This window comes from Eptatretus burgeri, chromosome 5 (assembly GCF_056783735.1).
Source record: "Eptatretus burgeri isolate ZD-2024b chromosome 5, Ebu_testis_v1, whole genome shotgun sequence".
Classification (NCBI taxonomy): domain Eukaryota; kingdom Metazoa; phylum Chordata; class Myxini; order Myxiniformes; family Myxinidae; genus Eptatretus; species Eptatretus burgeri.
Window position 1 is genome coordinate 73,716,471 of NC_140965.1, and position 17,250 is coordinate 73,733,720.

At 41.5% G+C, this 17,250-nt stretch overlaps 1 protein-coding gene across 14 annotated transcripts in view; it reads left to right on the top strand.

Annotated features, from left to right (window-relative positions):
* LOC147026699 (uncharacterized) overlaps positions 1-17,250 on the top strand; it is a 506,204-nt gene that overhangs the window by 113,706 nt on the left and 375,248 nt on the right. For 13 of the 14 annotated variants that reach the window (XR_015058478.1, XR_015058480.1, XR_015058479.1 and 10 more), the window contains 3 exons: positions 5,047-5,772; positions 12,610-12,654; positions 13,100-13,219. Coding sequence is in view for 11 of the 14 variants with exons in the window: in XM_085882416.1 (XP_085738542.1) it covers positions 5,047-5,772; positions 12,610-12,654; positions 13,100-13,219 (891 nt within the window). In the remaining 3 variants the exon portion in view is untranslated. The remainder of the gene's footprint in view (positions 1-5,046; positions 5,773-12,609; positions 12,655-13,099; positions 13,220-17,250) is intronic. The other variant, XM_085882421.1, reaches the window with a different exon arrangement.

Consider the following 17,250-nt stretch of genomic DNA (forward strand, 5'->3'; position numbering starts at 1 on the left):
CATTGGCTTATCGTGCGACCTTCTTGATGCTTCCTCTGTGGCATCCAGCCATTACTGACTGCTTCTCATAACTTATGCTTCCTTCACGTAGCTTCTGGTTTCCTTGTGCAGCTTCTGGTTTCCAACGTGTGAGAATTGCTGCAGTGAAAACACCAGTTTCAGCATTGACACAAGCCTGGTGTTGGCTTCGTGGTTAGGGTGACGGCTTGGGATCCTCGGGTCCTGAGTTCAAGCCCCGTTGGCCGCTGAATTAAAATACACCAAGAGGTTGACTCAGCCTGTCATCCTTCCGAGGTCGGCACAATGAGTATCAGTGTAATGGTAAGGCGGATGATGTCGATGGTTTAAGCTGGCCATTCATTGAACCGAGCCCCTGGTTTGTTGGCTTATTTGAATAGGAACTGGGGGTAAAGCATACAAAGTGAGGACTTATGGGATGAGCCGCTGACGACTGGGAGAACCACAAATAATTATCATATGAGATGTTGGAGAGTTGAGGCATTTGGGATTTGAGACAGATTAACTGAAAGAGAAGAGTGCTGTCCAGTTTTTTGGAGTTGGCTTATCTAACCGTGAAGCATGGCAACATATGCTAAGGCTTGCATGGGGCCCGGAAAAAGTGATTTTGCATTTGGTTCAGTGTCATTTGAGTCATTCCCTTTCACAGCTCTCTTCATGAGTCTACATTTTAGCTGGACAGTTTTACTTGCTTTTGACACCCTCAGTGTTTTCCTGCCTGTGTCTCCAAAGCGTCGTCACGAAATCTGTTTTCCAGGCAACCTTGGCTACCAACAGTTATCTCTCTAAACTTGCTCTTGCTTCTTGTTTGTCACCGCTCTGCATCCTCTCATCAAACCTGATTTTACTGAGGGCTTTTTTTCCGTCCACCCGATCAGATGTTATTTATTCCCCTTGCCGTTTAACCTCCCTGCTGGCTCTTAACAAGTTATTATATTGGTTATTGGTTATCACCTCCACCACCGAAGGCGATGGAAGTTATGTTTTCACCCCTTTCTGCTTGTCTGTTTGTTTGTTTGTCTGTTTGTTTGTCTGTTTGTTTGTGTACATTATATCTCAAAAAGTTGTTTACAGATCTGGATGAAATTTTGTGGACAGGCTGGGTGTGTGACGAGGACAAACTGATTCGATTTTTGGTGAAGATTTAGATCTAGATCTGGATCCGACGACTAGAATTTTAAAGTGATTCTTCACCATTGAGAGATCAGGCTCAAAATGGTATATAGCATGATATTTCAAAAATGTATTGGGCCAAATATGTTCTCATGGATCAGGCATTACGGGGCTGAGGTATGCGCTCCACCGAGTGCTCTTCTCGCTTATTATTAGTTTGTGTTATTGAATGGATCTCATAAATTAAATATTTATTTATAATCAAGATGGCATTACATTGCTTCCATGATGTTGCTGTAACTCGGCTCTCTTAGTTAAACTATTTGGGAGACTGAAATAATGGGTATCTACTCAAACTGATCAGCAGTCTTGAGCTTGCAATGACGAGAGCTCTGTAGTGTGGAGGTGCCTAGCAATATACTTATAAGAAAAATAGTTTTTTTTCCTGATTGTGTGCATTGTACTTACACATGATGGGGGGAGGGGTGGGATCGTTGGCATGACTTGAACGAGTAGAGTTTTATTTTATTTTGATTGACAACACAGGCTGTTGTGGTTTAAATAAAAGCTTGGGTGAAAAACAATATATTTTAGTTTGAGCTTAAAAACCAAAAAGGGTCCCCTGGGTGAAAAAGTAAAGAACGAAGATGGGAAAGACGTAACAATTAAATTTGACCTTGATTATTGATTTGTGACGAATTGTTGCAAGTTGATAGAAACTGGGAACACACTCCTGCGAAGGCTTTTCCAAAGAGAGGCAGTGCCGGTTGAGGATTTTAAGAAAAGGGGAACTGCAAACTTGGGAGGGGCAGTGTTGAGAACTACTTGAAGAAGAAAGGGGAAGTGGAGGACAGAGAGTTGGATTGGGGGCAGTGAAGGAACAGAGTTGGGAAAGGGGGGTTGAGGCTTTGGAGGTAGTTTAGGACTCGTGGTCGGGAGGGGGTTTGTGGATTTGGGGTTGGTTGGGGGGGGGTTAAAGACTTGAAGAAGAAAGGGGGCAGAGAGGACAGAGAGTTTGGGTGGGGATGGACAGAGTTGGGAGAGGGGTTTTGATGATTTGGGGGTAGTGACGTGGCTTGAAGACTTGTGCTGGAAAAATGGGGCTGGGAGGGGGAGGTGGGTGGTTGAGAACTTAAAGGAGAAAGGAGTTGAGGACTTGAAGTCACATTTTACATAACGCAGAATTTATACGGGTCCCGGCCATTATGCTGTTGAGGGACATTCCTAGCAAACTCCCGAAATAGTCCACACTCTATTGGGAACTACTAGTGTAATGTGACTCCATTATTAGCCCGTCCACCGCAAAGCGGGAGACGGGGTTTTTCAATCGCTTGTGTGGGTCTGTCTGTCTGTGTGTCTGTCCAGGCTGTACATTTTTATTTTTATTTTTACCATTTGAGCCTTTGACATCAAATTTTCAACAAACTTTATTATGAGAATATGGAGAAGACAAATTAATAATTTGGTCAGAAGGTCAAAGGGCAGCTTCACATAAAATCATCAATTTCATCCAATTGACCTGAAATTTTAATAATCATTTGAGCTTTTGTTCTCAAATTTTCAACAAACCTTTTATTTTGAGAATATAGAGAAGACAAATTAAAAATTCGGTCAAAAGGTCAAAGGGTACCGTTCGTTGTTTAGCATACAGAAGAAGAAGTCCGAATACAAAACAGACCGACTTTGCATTTTTGGATGCTTTCTAGTTTTGCTTGTTTTTATTTCATAAATTTAGTTTTAATTTGAAAAATTGTTTTAATTTACATGCTATGGTGTACTGTTGATTCTCTTTTTACCTGGAGGAAAACAAAATGTACACTCTTCAGTAAACCCTTAAACATTGCAGGTTTAGTTGTCATGGTTTGGACGATTCGCACGCAACTTTTCTGTATATTATTTAGTTATCGCGGGGCTTAATTTCGACCATTCACGGTTTTTGAGCTGAGTTGTGACTCATTGTTTGCATCCACATAGGTGGTTATCTCGCACAAGAAGCCTTTCGTAGTTTCTTGCGAACCGTTAATATTAAACAAATCCACTGTGCGGTATATCTGTAAAAGGTGAGGCAAATATCTGTGCAAGTGTTGCCGTAAGTGCTCCCCCCAGTGTTTCTGGCGCTCAAGCGTAAAATGATGGACAAAAGTGAATCTCGTGCAAAAAGGCTACGGATTTCGTCCGAATCTGTCCATCACCTTTTGAGATATCGTGCTACATATCATTTTTGGCCCTATCTCTCAATGGTGAAGAAGCACTTAAAAATCAAATTCTCGTATCCGGATCCAGATCTTGACCAAAATCTAATCAATTCATCCTTATCACAAACTCAACCTGTCCATCAAATTTCATCCGAATCCGTCCATAACTTTTGAGATATCCTGCTCACAGACAGACAAACAGGGATGAAAACATAACCTCCGTTCACCTTCGGTGGTGAAGGTAATGGTTTAAATAATTAATAGGTGAGGAATTGCGGGGGTGGGGGGGTTAGAAACATTGCAGAAGGGAGTGGCCACTATTAATGTGCTTTTTAATGTTTTATCTGCTTCAACCCAGCAGAGACTTCATGATAAACCCGATTTATGTTTATTTTACATGTTTATATCAATTGTGATGTGTTTATTTTTGGCTGCCACCCACCTTCCTCTACATTTTCTCCAAGCAAGACCAGGAAACTACCCCCCCCCTCCTTTCCCATTGGCCCTTGGTTTTAACTTTTGTGGTTTTCAATAGCGCAGCACTTATCAGGAATGTAACCCACAATATTTAAGGTTTATTGCATTTACAAAATGGTTGATTACATAAATAAATCCAAAGTATTTTTTTAACCACGAAGACGCGTGAGTATACCCGACTCTTTTTCCAATTTTCTGAATAAGCCTTTCAATAAGTTTATTTGAAATCGTTTGGGATTGATATCTTCTCTTTTTTTTACCCATATATTTATAGTCACTCGTACCATTGGCATTGAAATACCTTTTATCTTCCCAAAATCATCCACTGTTATTAACCTTTAATGATCCAAATCAATAAATGTGGTTGGACATCCATCCACGGCTCCCTCTCAAGTGAGGGTATTCAAATGTTATGAAATCTTTATATATGTATATGTATTAAAATCAGAATATCTCTTCCATAAAATACTTTCTAAAAATTTTCAGAAAAATACACGTAATTGAAGCTTTTCAAAAAATTTAGCAGTGGAGTTTCGAAAAATTATCTTGATGTCCAGAAACTTACGGAGGAACGACAAAGAAACAGACATATGAAGAGGCCATTTGGTCCATCATGCCAATGCCGTATCCACATCCCAGCACTCCCGTTTACTGCAGGTCGTGTTAGTTATACAGCTGATCTCAAGAAGAGAATTTGGTCTGGCTACCGTCACGCAATGGTCTTCTCTTTTCACCAAGTACCCAGAGATTGTTAACGTCTTCAATATAAATGCACGAGTGATAACCAGCTTTACATCCTCATCTGAAGGGTGATATGTTCTGGGATACAGTGAAACTCTCTTGGAACTCCATCAAAGTGGCAGTTATTGATCAAGTCCTACCCGATCTAATCAAGGACAACAGCCAGACGAGATGGCTCATGGTGATTACACGACTCCTTGAGCTATAGCTATCCCTCTTTCTTCGCGTTTAACTCTTAAAGAAATTCCTACACATTTCAGCAATATCATTGGATGTTGAAAGATAATAGATTGTGGGATACAGGCAATAAAAGAAAAATGTATCAATGGGGAAGGTTTATGGTTCACTCGATATATTATGTATGCAGCTTTTTGTGCCTATTTCTAATATATTTAATCATCACTTTTTCCATCTGTGCAACTGTTTATCTTTTGCCATGTTTTGCTTTGTATTGTTGATGTTCAAAGATATTGTTTAATATTGAATCTTTTGCTTCTTGAAGGAATTGATCAATCACCTCGGATCTGCTGGCAGCCGTAGCTCGGATGCTGAACCAGGCGTTGCCGCAGCCCAGACTCTCGAATACTCCACACAACAAAAACACCTTCTGGTGGATGGCCCAGATAGCAAAATACTATTTTTGGAGGAGAAAAACCTCGATGAACATGAGCCTGTAATGAAGGACGAGCAACAGGGGTTTCATCAGGCCACCACAAACTGTGCTCTTGGGAAATCTCGAAGCGTTATTTATGGAAATACATGCCATGACCTGCTTAATGGGTGGTTTGAGCGTGTTTCTCATAGCTCAGGCCTTCAAGTTAACTTTCCACCTGCTGCTCACCTTGAAGAAAACCAGTTTGCTTATTCGTCATCAGTCAAAGAAGTTGCAGAGCAACAGGCTCAAACGAGCTGGGGAGAAGTGGGATCAACTCGGATTCTACCCATGAGTGATGCTCATTGGAGAAAAGTCGTATCACCACTCACTCCATCTGAAAGAATTGTGCGTGGGCGAAAGATAAAATCTTCTTTTAGGCCACCCCTGAGTGGTGCAAACTGGAAAAACCTTGGAACAACTGGGTGGCCATCATTGCAAGAGGGGAACTGGAGGGAAAAAGGAGCTTCCCAGATTCCACGCCCTGGTGGAGCACACTGGAGGGAGCGTGGGCGATGGTTTCAAAAAGGAGTAAGGAAAGTAATGCCTGGACATCCAGGTCCTCCGGGACCGATGGTGGGTGGATATCTTTGGCTCCTCTCTTTTCACCTGCTGCTCATAGTTGTTTTATTACACATTCTTGGCATGGTCTGAAAATATCCCGAACATCTAACTTAAATAATTCTCCACTTTGTTTGGTGAAAATTCATCTGCGCACTGAAGATACATTGCGTTGAAGGGATGTTTACTTTCTCTAGTGATATCTTCCTGTGTGGCTATTCAGCACTTTTTACAGGCTTGTCTGGAGCAAAGGTCATTCCTTGGTCAGCGCATCTTAGCTCGGAAATCCTTCCACCTTTGTTGCTCTCTTATTACCCATGTGTTATAATTTATATGGATAGTTCAAGAGCTTAAATTCTTCAACCTCAAGATGAAAAAGAAATATCCTTTTAAAACAAAATTGTGAACAATGGCAACTCCGATGACAAGATTATCAAATTAAAAATTAATAATCCTAACCAGAACAATGGGCTGGTGTTGGTGTTGGCTTGGGGCCTAAGGGTCCTGAGTTTGAGCCCCTGTTGACTGTTCAATTAACACCAATTGGGTTGACTCAGCCTGTTATCCTTCTGAGGTCCACGAAATGAGTACCAGTGTACTGGGATAATAACAATTCGGGGTAACCTGTGTCAGAGTGGCGATCCACCCAGGACTGTGCTCCTTGCCAATGAAACTGCCTCAGCAGCCCGATGTGCCTTTACAGCACGAAAGGAATGGTATTATTATATTATAAAACAGAACAATAGGCTTCCCACCTGTGAGCTTGGAATAATACTAATAATAATCTATCTATAATTCCAGCAATATATGTGTGTGTGTGTGTGTGTCTGTCTGTCTGTCTGTCTGTCTGTCTGTCTGTCTGTCTGTCTGTCTGTCTGTCTGTCTGCGACCACCGTTTCCCAACGACTGCTGGTCCGATCTGATTGAAACTTGCCAGGAATATTGCCGGGGCCCTGCAGATGTGCATTTTCGAGGTTTGATATCAATCGGACAAGCGGTTCCCAAGTTACGGCCATTTTACTGCCTTTTCAGTGTTGAAAAGGTGTATATATGGCAGCTGAAGCTGTCGTTCCACCTTCTCACCTTATCATGCCAATTTTTTCCCAAATTATTAATAACCGGACGATCACCGGTCTGATCGGATTGAAACTTGCCAGGAATATTGCCGGGGACCCGCTGATGTGCCTTTTCAAGGTTTGATATCAATCGGACAAGCGGTTCCCAAGTTACGGCCATTTATCTGTCGACCAATAACAAGACACGGTGCTATGAGATCACAAATGACGTCACAATTAATGTTTATTTATTTATTTATTATTTTTATTTTATTTCCACGATTGACGGTCCGATCTGATTGAAACTTGCCAGGAATATTGCTGGGGACCCGCTGATGTGCCTTCTCAAGGTTTTATATTAATCGGACAAGCGGTTCCCAAGTTACGGCCATTTATCTGTTGACCAATGACGAGACACGGTGATATGATGTCACGAATGACGTCACAATTAATGTTTATTTATTTTTTATTTTTATTTTTTTGCACGATTGACGGTCCGATCTGATTGAAACTTGCCAGGAATATTGCCGGGGACCCGCGGATGTGACTTTTCAAGGTTTGATATTAATCGGACGAGCGGTTCCCAAGTTACGGCCATTTATCTGTCGACCAATATCTGCGAGATAGGGGGACGGGAGAGGGGGATGAGAGCAGGGGGGAGAGAGGAAGGGCGAGAGAGGAAGGGCGAGACTTGGGGGGGATGGAGGGGGGCGAGAGAGGGGGGGCGGGAGAGAGGGGGCGAGAGAGGACTGCACATACTGGCACGCACCTATGGGCCCGCCCCTACGGGCCCGTACTAGTAATAACAATAATAATAACAATAGCAATGGAGGCCCAAGGCATTCAAAACAAGTTGAAAGATGATTTGAGGTTCAAACTAGTCCTGGACAGATCTTCACTCCACTGGCAATATGCTGTTTGAGTATAATACTCATTCATGCAATGTAAAAAAAAAAATTCATTGTAGTATGAATAACACATGTTGCAGCGGGTTGTTCCAGCTCACAAAGTCAAATTGCACTTTAAATATTTTTAACCTTCAAAGCCATAACTTGTACAAATCTCAATATATTTATTGTTGCACATGTCGAAGGTGATATATTGTGTAATGTGTGCCATTATTGTAATTTATTTTGATGATCAAATCCTATCAGCGATGAAGACCATGTTGCATGATGTGGATATGGGATAGCTTTGTGAATGATGAAAATATATTTGTATGACATTAAAGATTTTTTGCAATTTCCTCTCATTTGTTCCTCTTTTCTCTTATTTACCAGGAATACTTTTTTAAGATCTCTGTAAGATTCTTATTTATCATTCCCTTAGCTCCAATTATCACAGGTACAATTTTCGGTGCTCTTTAGCTTCCAGTAAATTTTAACTTCATTTTTGAGATCCTGGTATTTGGTCATTTTCTTGATCATTTCCATCGTGTAGGCCAAAAATCACTGGGTACTGACACCTCAGTTAGCAATGCCCTCTTTTCATTTTTGTACCTAAGTACTAAATCCTGTCACAATGCTTTGTTTTCTACGTTCATGCTCAAGGGGATCATCAGGTCATGCATAAGTGTTACATCCTTGTTTTCAATTATCACTTTTGGTTCATGGTCCATGAGTTTTCTGGGATGGGGATATTGAGACTTCTGCAGATGTGCCAATGGTTTACTCAACATACTTTGTTATGCCTTTGTGTGGAGAGTTGTTCTAACATGAGTTTTCTCCATCCCGATAAGAGGTGACTCGTGATTTCTGTTTTTACATTGCAGAATATACACTTGTCCGATTGACTCAGTCCCGCCATTTTCTTAAAGCCATTAGTGTAATGTCTCTGGTCGTGGGCATTTATTATGATTCGTTCTCCACCTCTGGTTGAGCTGACCTCTTAGCTATTCCAATGAGCCTTCATTATATATTCCCAATCTGTCCAACTTTTTAAAAATTCTTTTTTTTTTTTACATCTCCCTGCTCTTTTATCATTATCCCAGTTTGATATTTTGTGTGTGTGTGTGTGTGTGTGTGTGTGTGCACGTGTGCGTGCGTGGTGAAAATGGACGTTGATACCTCGACCTTTATATGTGTCTCTATGACTCGGCTGGCCACCTATTTTGGCCGATTGTCTGGGTAGTGTGGCAACTCTTGATTCGTTGTTATGCAGTGGGTTGTATGAATACCTCAATATGGTGGCTGAATTGCCCCACCTTAGGTGTTAGGTCAAGATTTGGAATATGGCTCATAATATTAATAATAATAATAATAATAATAATAATAATAATAATAACAATAATAATAAATTATTCCAGGAATAAATCAGCTACTCTTCATGAAAAGACATTGATCAAAAGACAAAAAACATTTCACAGATCTCCAGTTTAATGTCAATTTGAGGACTCGGTGCATTCTTTGATACAACACCCTGGCTGTAAAACACCAGGCTGACAAATTATTTTCAGATCGAGAATCAAACCTAGACTCAGCTCAAAACGAGCACCATACCTCTGAGATATCCTATTAAGTTTGATTACAAATTGCTGCTATGAGTTGTCCTGGAGAGGAGGTTGGAATCTCAGTGTCTATTTACCCATTGAAAAATTGACATGACACCACAAATAATCTTCATGGTCCCTATGCATGGATCAGACGATTGAACATATGTGGGATCAGTTCCTGAGATTTGTTAAATCACTCCATGAATAATTGTTTATCCCAATAACAATACAAGAATGAAGAACTATATATTATATAATCACGGTTTATTGTCAGGCCAGATCATATCTGTGACTTGCTGCAGGTACCATGTAAACATGTACCGACCTGTTTCATGATTGGGTTGTCTGCGACTATACTGTCTCCCCCACCAGGTTTCTTGGTGAGGAGGGTGTATGGATATAGACACCCAGCAGGATTAAAAACAAATCCTGTCAAAGGGTGGAGGAGCTCCTTATGAGCCAACGACCATCCATATCTGGTGCCGCTCTGTGTCTGCGGACATCCTCCTGCAGTTGGGTTATTTTTTTTCGAGAAGGTTAGTGGCAGGATTTGCACTCTGGCCACCGTAAAACCCTTCATTCAGCAAAACACATTAAAAAATAAGAAAGAAAACTGAAAACCCACTCCGTGGGAGCACCTCCTGTGCAGCTGCTCTTCACAGGGCAGCTACTGGATGACAGGATTGTGGCGAACCCTTTGGGTCCCCCTTCCTTTGATGACAGGGAGAAATGCATGTGGTAACCTTGCTGGGTCAGGTTGCAGTGATGTGTGTCATGGTGATGCTGAGGTGTCACCCACCAGAGGGCGATCTCCTCAAGTTATCCTGCAGCGGTCCCTTCGGGTGGGTACCTGGAATGTTCTATCCTTAATAAAGGATGATCACCTGTCTCTGCTCTCATCTGAGCTCCAGCATTTGGGCATCAGTGTTGCAGCACACTCTGAGGTTTGGAGACCGCATAGTGGTGAGATTGTGGTGGGTGGTTACACCTACGACTGGACGAGTCGCTCTGATGCTTATAATGCCCAAGGAGTTGCTGACGCTGTGTCCAATGAGCTATCTCTTATGATAATTGAGGTAACACCGGTCAACGAGCATATTATGAGAATGATGATTCATTACTTATTGGGTGTCTTTTCCCTCGTCTCTGTGAATGCTCCTACTGAGGCAAATGATCTCACCATGAAGAAGACATTCAATGCCACGCTCGGCTGGTTCATGGTTTCAGTGTGCACAGGCTCATCACTGGACTTGGTGTTCCAACGCTGGTCGTGTGGCAAAGGAGATTGACCCTGTGCTCATTGATGGACCCTGGAGGATGATTCCGAACTCCAGGGTCTACTGGAGTGTTCAGTTCCTCAATACCAACCACAGGCTTGTTGAAGAAACTCTGAAGTTTGTTGGGGTGTGTACTGGCTCCCACACTTTTCAGGGCTTGTATGGACTGGATTATTGGGAGGATTTTGGAGAGATCAGGCTGCGGTGCATCGTTTGGGAATGTCAAGATCTCTGACCTTGATTTTGCAGATGATGCAGATTTTGCATCTTTGTGGAGATGCTCGAAATCCTAAGGGGGGCCCTCAACGTGCTGAATGAGGAGTTGGAGCCACTGAGATTATGGGTTTCCTGGGTCAAAACTAAGATCCAGGCTTCCAATGACATATTGGATGCTGCTATCTTGTCTGTACCTGTTTGTGGTGAAGATGTTGAGGTCACAGAGAGATTTCACTTGCCTTTGCAATGATATTCATGTCCCCACATGTTGTGAGCAGGAGGTCAATAGACATCTGGGTCGAGCCAAGGAAGTCATGAATTCACTGGATCATGGAGTGTAGTGCTGTCGGTATCTGTGCAGGACAAAAATCCGAGTCTTCAGGTCCTTGGTGCGACCAGTCTTACTGGACGGATGTGATACTTGGACTCTGAAAAGGGATCTGAGACAGAGACTTAATTCCTTTGGTACCAGGTCTCTTCAGAGAATCCTTGGCTATCGCTGGTCGGACTTTGTGTAAAACGAGCGGTTGCTGAGAGAGATGAGATTTGTTGCCTGTATTGTCCTTGAGTGTCAGCGGCGGCTGTATGGACATGTGGCTTGCTTTCCTGACGCTGATCCTGCTCACTAGATTCTCTCAGAGAAGGAGGCTCATGAGGTGAGGAGGCCAACGGGCCGACCACGTGCTGCTTGGTTGCAGTCGGTTGATCGGCATCTCAAGGATATGGGGATGGGCCAGGCATCTGCCTGGGGGGTTGCCAGATGGAGACCCCTGGAGTAATGGCGGAAAGTGGACTCAGCGACGTGCTGCTCCCATACCTGACCTAACCTGAAACTAATAATAACTAGAGAGAATCTGAAAATGCAACGCCTGTCCATGTCCACTTTGTATTCAGAATTCTTCTTCCTCCCTATTGCTAAACATGACAAACAGCTAAAAAAAAATACCAAAAAAATTTATGATTTTAGGCGACCTTGACCTTTTAACCTAAAATCAACAGGCTTCAGTGACCCAATGTGCAAACACTGCTCAAAGTTCAAGTCAATCAAATGAACATTTATGATTTTATGCACCTTAACCTTTTGATATTAAAAAAAACCTCCCAAAACAATCAGCTTTGAGCTTTTGATTGATGGACCAATTCATTGACCTAATATGCAAATTCTTAAAATTTCATGTCAATCGAATGAAAATTGACGATTTTGTGATGCTGACCTTTGACCTTTTGACCAAATTATTCAATTGTCATCTCCATATTCTTATAGTAAAGGTTTGTTGAAGATTTTATAATAAAATTTCAAATGGTAAAAAAAAAAGTTTCGGCCCGGACATACGCACACACCGACACACACAGACACACACATAAATGATTGCAAAGCCCTGTCTGCTACTGCACAGGAGGGACGTGCTCATAAGATATGTAAAATGCTACCAAGATGTAAGGCTGGAAGTCTGTCAAAAGTGTTTGATTAATTCATGTAGCCATTCGTTATTATCGACGAGTTAAAACTTTTCCCCAAACTCATTAATTTCCCATTTCTGAGATGCAAAAATGGTGAACTTTCCTTTAAAAAAAAAAATATATATCAATCTCATGTTTTCCTTCCACAACGAGGAAACTTCAACGGTGAATGAGGGACGGAAGATCATTGAAACAGAGAACAGTGATGGGCAGACAAACGTTCACAATGCTTTGTACATCCTCCTTAATTTTGAACAATGATGTTGTAAGCTCCTTTGTTCATGTTTGGAATGGTTGTGTGTGAGTGATTACATTCTGGCTTTATGTTCTACCCTGCTGCTATTTCTCACAGGGATCCGAAGGTCCTGCAGGAAAAGAAGGAGAAAAGGGAGACAAGGTGGGTTCAGGAAGTAATTTTATTCGGTTCTGAGAATTTGCTATAATTATAATTACACAGTACTGTATTTATATTGTCACGGCCACAAATGTAATATTGGTCATAATGAAACTTGCAGGGCCATTCATAATTATCATTCAAGCCATGGGATGTCATTTCCTGGATATTCAAGTTGAATCTTCCTGCCTTTATTTTCCGAACAACCCAGTTTTGTATCGTCAGACATTTGTCAGCGCAATATCAAAAAAGTATGAAGATTTAATACATTGTATGTGACTCGGAGACGTTTTCAAAATGATATAACAAAGGCATTTCAAGAGGTTTTGTTTAACCTTTAGAGATTCATTTCTGAACAACATATATATGTACCTCCTTGACCACCCCCCTCCCCCCCCAAAAAAAACCTAGGAGAATTACATTTCTTGGTGTGTGTGATTCTTCTTAGGGTGATACTGGTCCAGTTGGTCAAACAGGTCGCAGAGGCGACTCAGGAATCCCAGGTCCTCCAGGTCTACCTACAATGCTCAGGTGGCGGGAGAATGAGGACGAGTGGCGAAAGTTCACTGTAAGTTTATGCATCGGACACTTGTAGAACACTCTGACATTGACAAATCAACCATGGCAGCACTATTTTAAAATAAAATTTGCTACAATGTCGAAGCTCGTGGAGGAATTGGAACATATCATGGAGCAGGACTCAACAGGATAAAAGGAACAGCAGAAAGAGAGGGGAAAAACATCAACAGCAGTGTCTGTTGTAGGGGAGAATGAGGAGTAGGAAAGGATGCAAAGGGAGGACAAGGTGTACACAGAAACAAACTCTCAGGAAGGAAAGACTGGAAACTTGGAAAGAGTTGGGCTTCGGGTAAAGGATTAATGGGGGTAAAAAAGATCATGGTTTTTGGATGGGGGGTGATCTGAAATGGTAGTGAAGAGCTTTATATGCTTCAAATGCATTTTAACAATGATATCTACCTGTGTTGAATAATGTTTACCTTGTTTAAGAAGATTTTAAAGACTTTTTTTTTAAACATCTGGATCAACAGAACTATCTGCTACATGTACTTGTGTTGAGCCCTCTGGAAGGATATTAAGTTTCTTCTCTTCTGTTAAAGCATGACTTGCTTCGTCAAAAAAAATTGATTTATAACTTTGACTCTCTTCTGGTACTTCATTGAGCATTTGTCAGTTACGTTATCCATACAGTTTTAACATTCCAAGGGGTATCTTTGCCTATTGCTTGCTCATTTGGATTATTGAAGTTATCATGGTCGCTAGATGCAGCACACTTAGCTTTAAGCTGTTTAATCCTGGTTAGATTCCATACTAAACTATTAAGCATCACTCTTTTGATTTACAGGCAAGTTGATGCATCAATGAGTGTACCACCCAGCCCATGGGATGTGAAGCTGGGAGACCCGTCCATCAGCACTGGTTGCAGGTGGACGTTACATATGCCAAATTGCCTTTCGCAAAAAGGACCGAATTGTGTGCCAGGGTACTTTGAACAAATTCTAAACTACTTTTGGAACCAACATTTGGCACTGCATCAATGGCACAGCAACACTCCCAGAAATGATGCAATCAGCTGTTTCTTCCTGTGCAATAACATATTACAAAACTGTCCTGTGCTTTCATTTTCCCTTGGTTCCTTATCTGCCAAACCAAATATAACAACAGTAAATTTTAAATGAAACCAAAACCATATGTTTTGACGGAAGGTTCCTCCATTATTTTGGCAGTTCCATCAATCATGCATTTTTGTTTAACTCCCATTCGTCGTACATGATTCTTGCAAAGAATGCAATGATAGGAGGGAAACCACAGGGTAACCTTTCCAGGTCAGATTGCAGTAGTATGTGTTGGGGTGGTTATGTAATGCATTAATTTGCATTCTTGCCATTCAGCCTGGCCCTGCGACTTTGGTCAATGGTATCCAGTGTCCTTTGAGAGACAAAATTCTTCTTCACCCTTTGGTGAGTTCCAAGACATCCACTGGCAACATCAAGGACGTTGGTCTTGAAGGCACTCCATAGTCAGGTCAATATACAGTTTAACCCCCCAAAAATTGCTGCAAAAGGTTTCTGATTCTGGTAGGTTTTAGTGTACTTAATAACATACTAAAAGTTTACCAAAGTATGACCACCGGAAAAGTGTTTTTTTCAAGATGGCATCCAATATGGCTGCCGAAACCTTTTGATGATCATAACTCTGTGACTATCAACTCAAATTTGATGATCTTGGTGTCTATCCCTAGGTTTTTGGGGGCAAAGAACACATTAACATCATAAAAAATGATGTTGGCCTATTATGTAACACAAAAATCCAACCTTTGTCCGTAGAATAAGTTTCAGAGCGTTCAATTTTGAGTGTCATCCTCCTCCTCAGTATCGACCTCTTGAGTGTTGTTTGGATTGTCACAGTTTTCAGTTTGGCAAGGGCCACATGCAGCAGTGCAGGGGAGTCCATAGCATCTACAGGTGCATCAAGAGGATTTGCACCCCCTCGAACAGTTGCAATGGATAATTTTCAAGAGTTCATGAGGCGCAGCATTGTTTTGGGTCATAAATGGAATCAACTGATCATTTTCCTGTTTCCATCCCCATTCAGTTGGGTTCATTTCATTTGCCATCCCCATCCATACCATAATTTGAAAGTACACACGTTTGAGATGGAATCTTGTTGCAGGTGATGTTGGTGGAAGCCGTTCAGGAGTGACAAATGCTTGAGCAGTTGCCACTTTCTTGGTGAAAATGATATGGCGCAGTGATGATAGCGTATCATTAGACTTGCCACTAAAGAGATCAACCACAGGTCTTTTCCAAGATCTGATATGTCCTCTTGAGATTTGTTTTGAAGGATGAATGCACTAGCACAGGACTTCATGACAGGATCAGATTTCACTAATTTTCGGAAGGCTGACTTTTTTCCGATGCCAAAAATCGTTGAAGTTGAATCACCGCCTGTGTAGGCATGTACAAAGAGCAACTCATTGCACACATCGTCTCCTAAAGTGTCTTTCAACAGGTTAATGTTATACACTTTGTGTTCTTTTGACTGCATGTTTGTGTCAGAACGGAAGTAGATGATCTCATTGTCTGTTGTAGAGTAATGAAGGAGCAAGATCAGCAAATCTGTATCCTCACCGCCCAACGTTGTGGTGCAATGACGGGATCGTTCAACAGTTGCCTTAACGATATCAACGTCGGCATCCCCTGGTGACTGAATGACATGCCATCCCCTTTTAGTTAGTGCTGTGCTGATGAGAGCAATCATGTCTGCCTTGTTTTTGTCACGAGACAAAAACTCCTCCTTTTTGCCTGAAAACTCTGTTTCTGCAGTGAAACTAACAATAGGGTGCAGGTTTTGTCCTCGTCTCTGATGTGTGTTGTCTTTTATGGAGGGACCTTCACCATAGCCATCGAACACCACTGTCGCTAGTCCGTAATGTCTCACAGTGACGTCTGCATAAGACTCAGCTATTGCATTATATGAGTCGCCTTTCTTCCACGGTAAACGATGGAGCAAAGAGCCACCATCGAGCACGTAACAATCTGTTTTAGGAATAGAGTTCATCACAGCCTCACTTGATAAGTCCGCAGCGTGGTCTCGAATTGCCTGAGCAAACTGAGGTTTGTCTGCTTTTCGAAGAATATTCCTGACCTCAAAGAGGGCTGGAGGGTAGGGGCTGAGTTCATACATCAAAACATCATCAAGGGAAAGATATCCTGACCTTGACACCACAAGGAAACGCTGGAACAGATATAAAAATGTGATATATATATATATATATATATATATATATATATATATATATATATATATATATATATATATATATATATATATGATATAAAAATGGTGAAAATGTGTTCATTTTTGACGCCATATTGGATTTTGATGTTACATAAAAGGCCAACATCATTTTTTATGATCTCAATGTGTTCTTTGCCCCCAAAAACCTAGGGTTAGACACCAAGATCATCAAATTTGAGTTGATAGTTACAGAGTCATGATCATTAAAAGGTTTCAGCAGACATCTTGGACGCCATCTTGAAAAAAACACTTTTCCGAGGGTCATACTTTGGTAAACTTTTAGTATGTTATAAAGTACACTAAAACCTACCAGAATCGGTTCAGAAACCTTTTGTAGCAATTTTTTGGCGGTTGAGGGGGTATTTTCCATATATTGACCTGACGACCACAACTCTTTGGGATCCCCAAAGCACCCAGACCACCCCAAATCTCAACTCGGCCTGTTTGCAAACTCCTCAGCTACCCTCTCACATTTGAGCTTGTCAACATCCAGCCTAGGTTGAAATAGTACCATTCTCCAGGATTTAAAGAGTAGGTTTTGGGTCGCTGATGACCGCGTGATTCGAAGGTTGTAATCACATTAATAATCGGGCAATTATTTTCTTACATTTGAAACTCAAAATATGCTAAAATTAACTTTCAAGTCAAAACTTTTGTCAGTGATCGAAATACAGACCGGAATTTAGCGAAGATGATGTGACGTCACGTTCTCCGAAAACTTCGTGAACATTCGGAAACTGCGTGTGAACAATGGCGAGATGCGAATCAGAGAGTGATTTC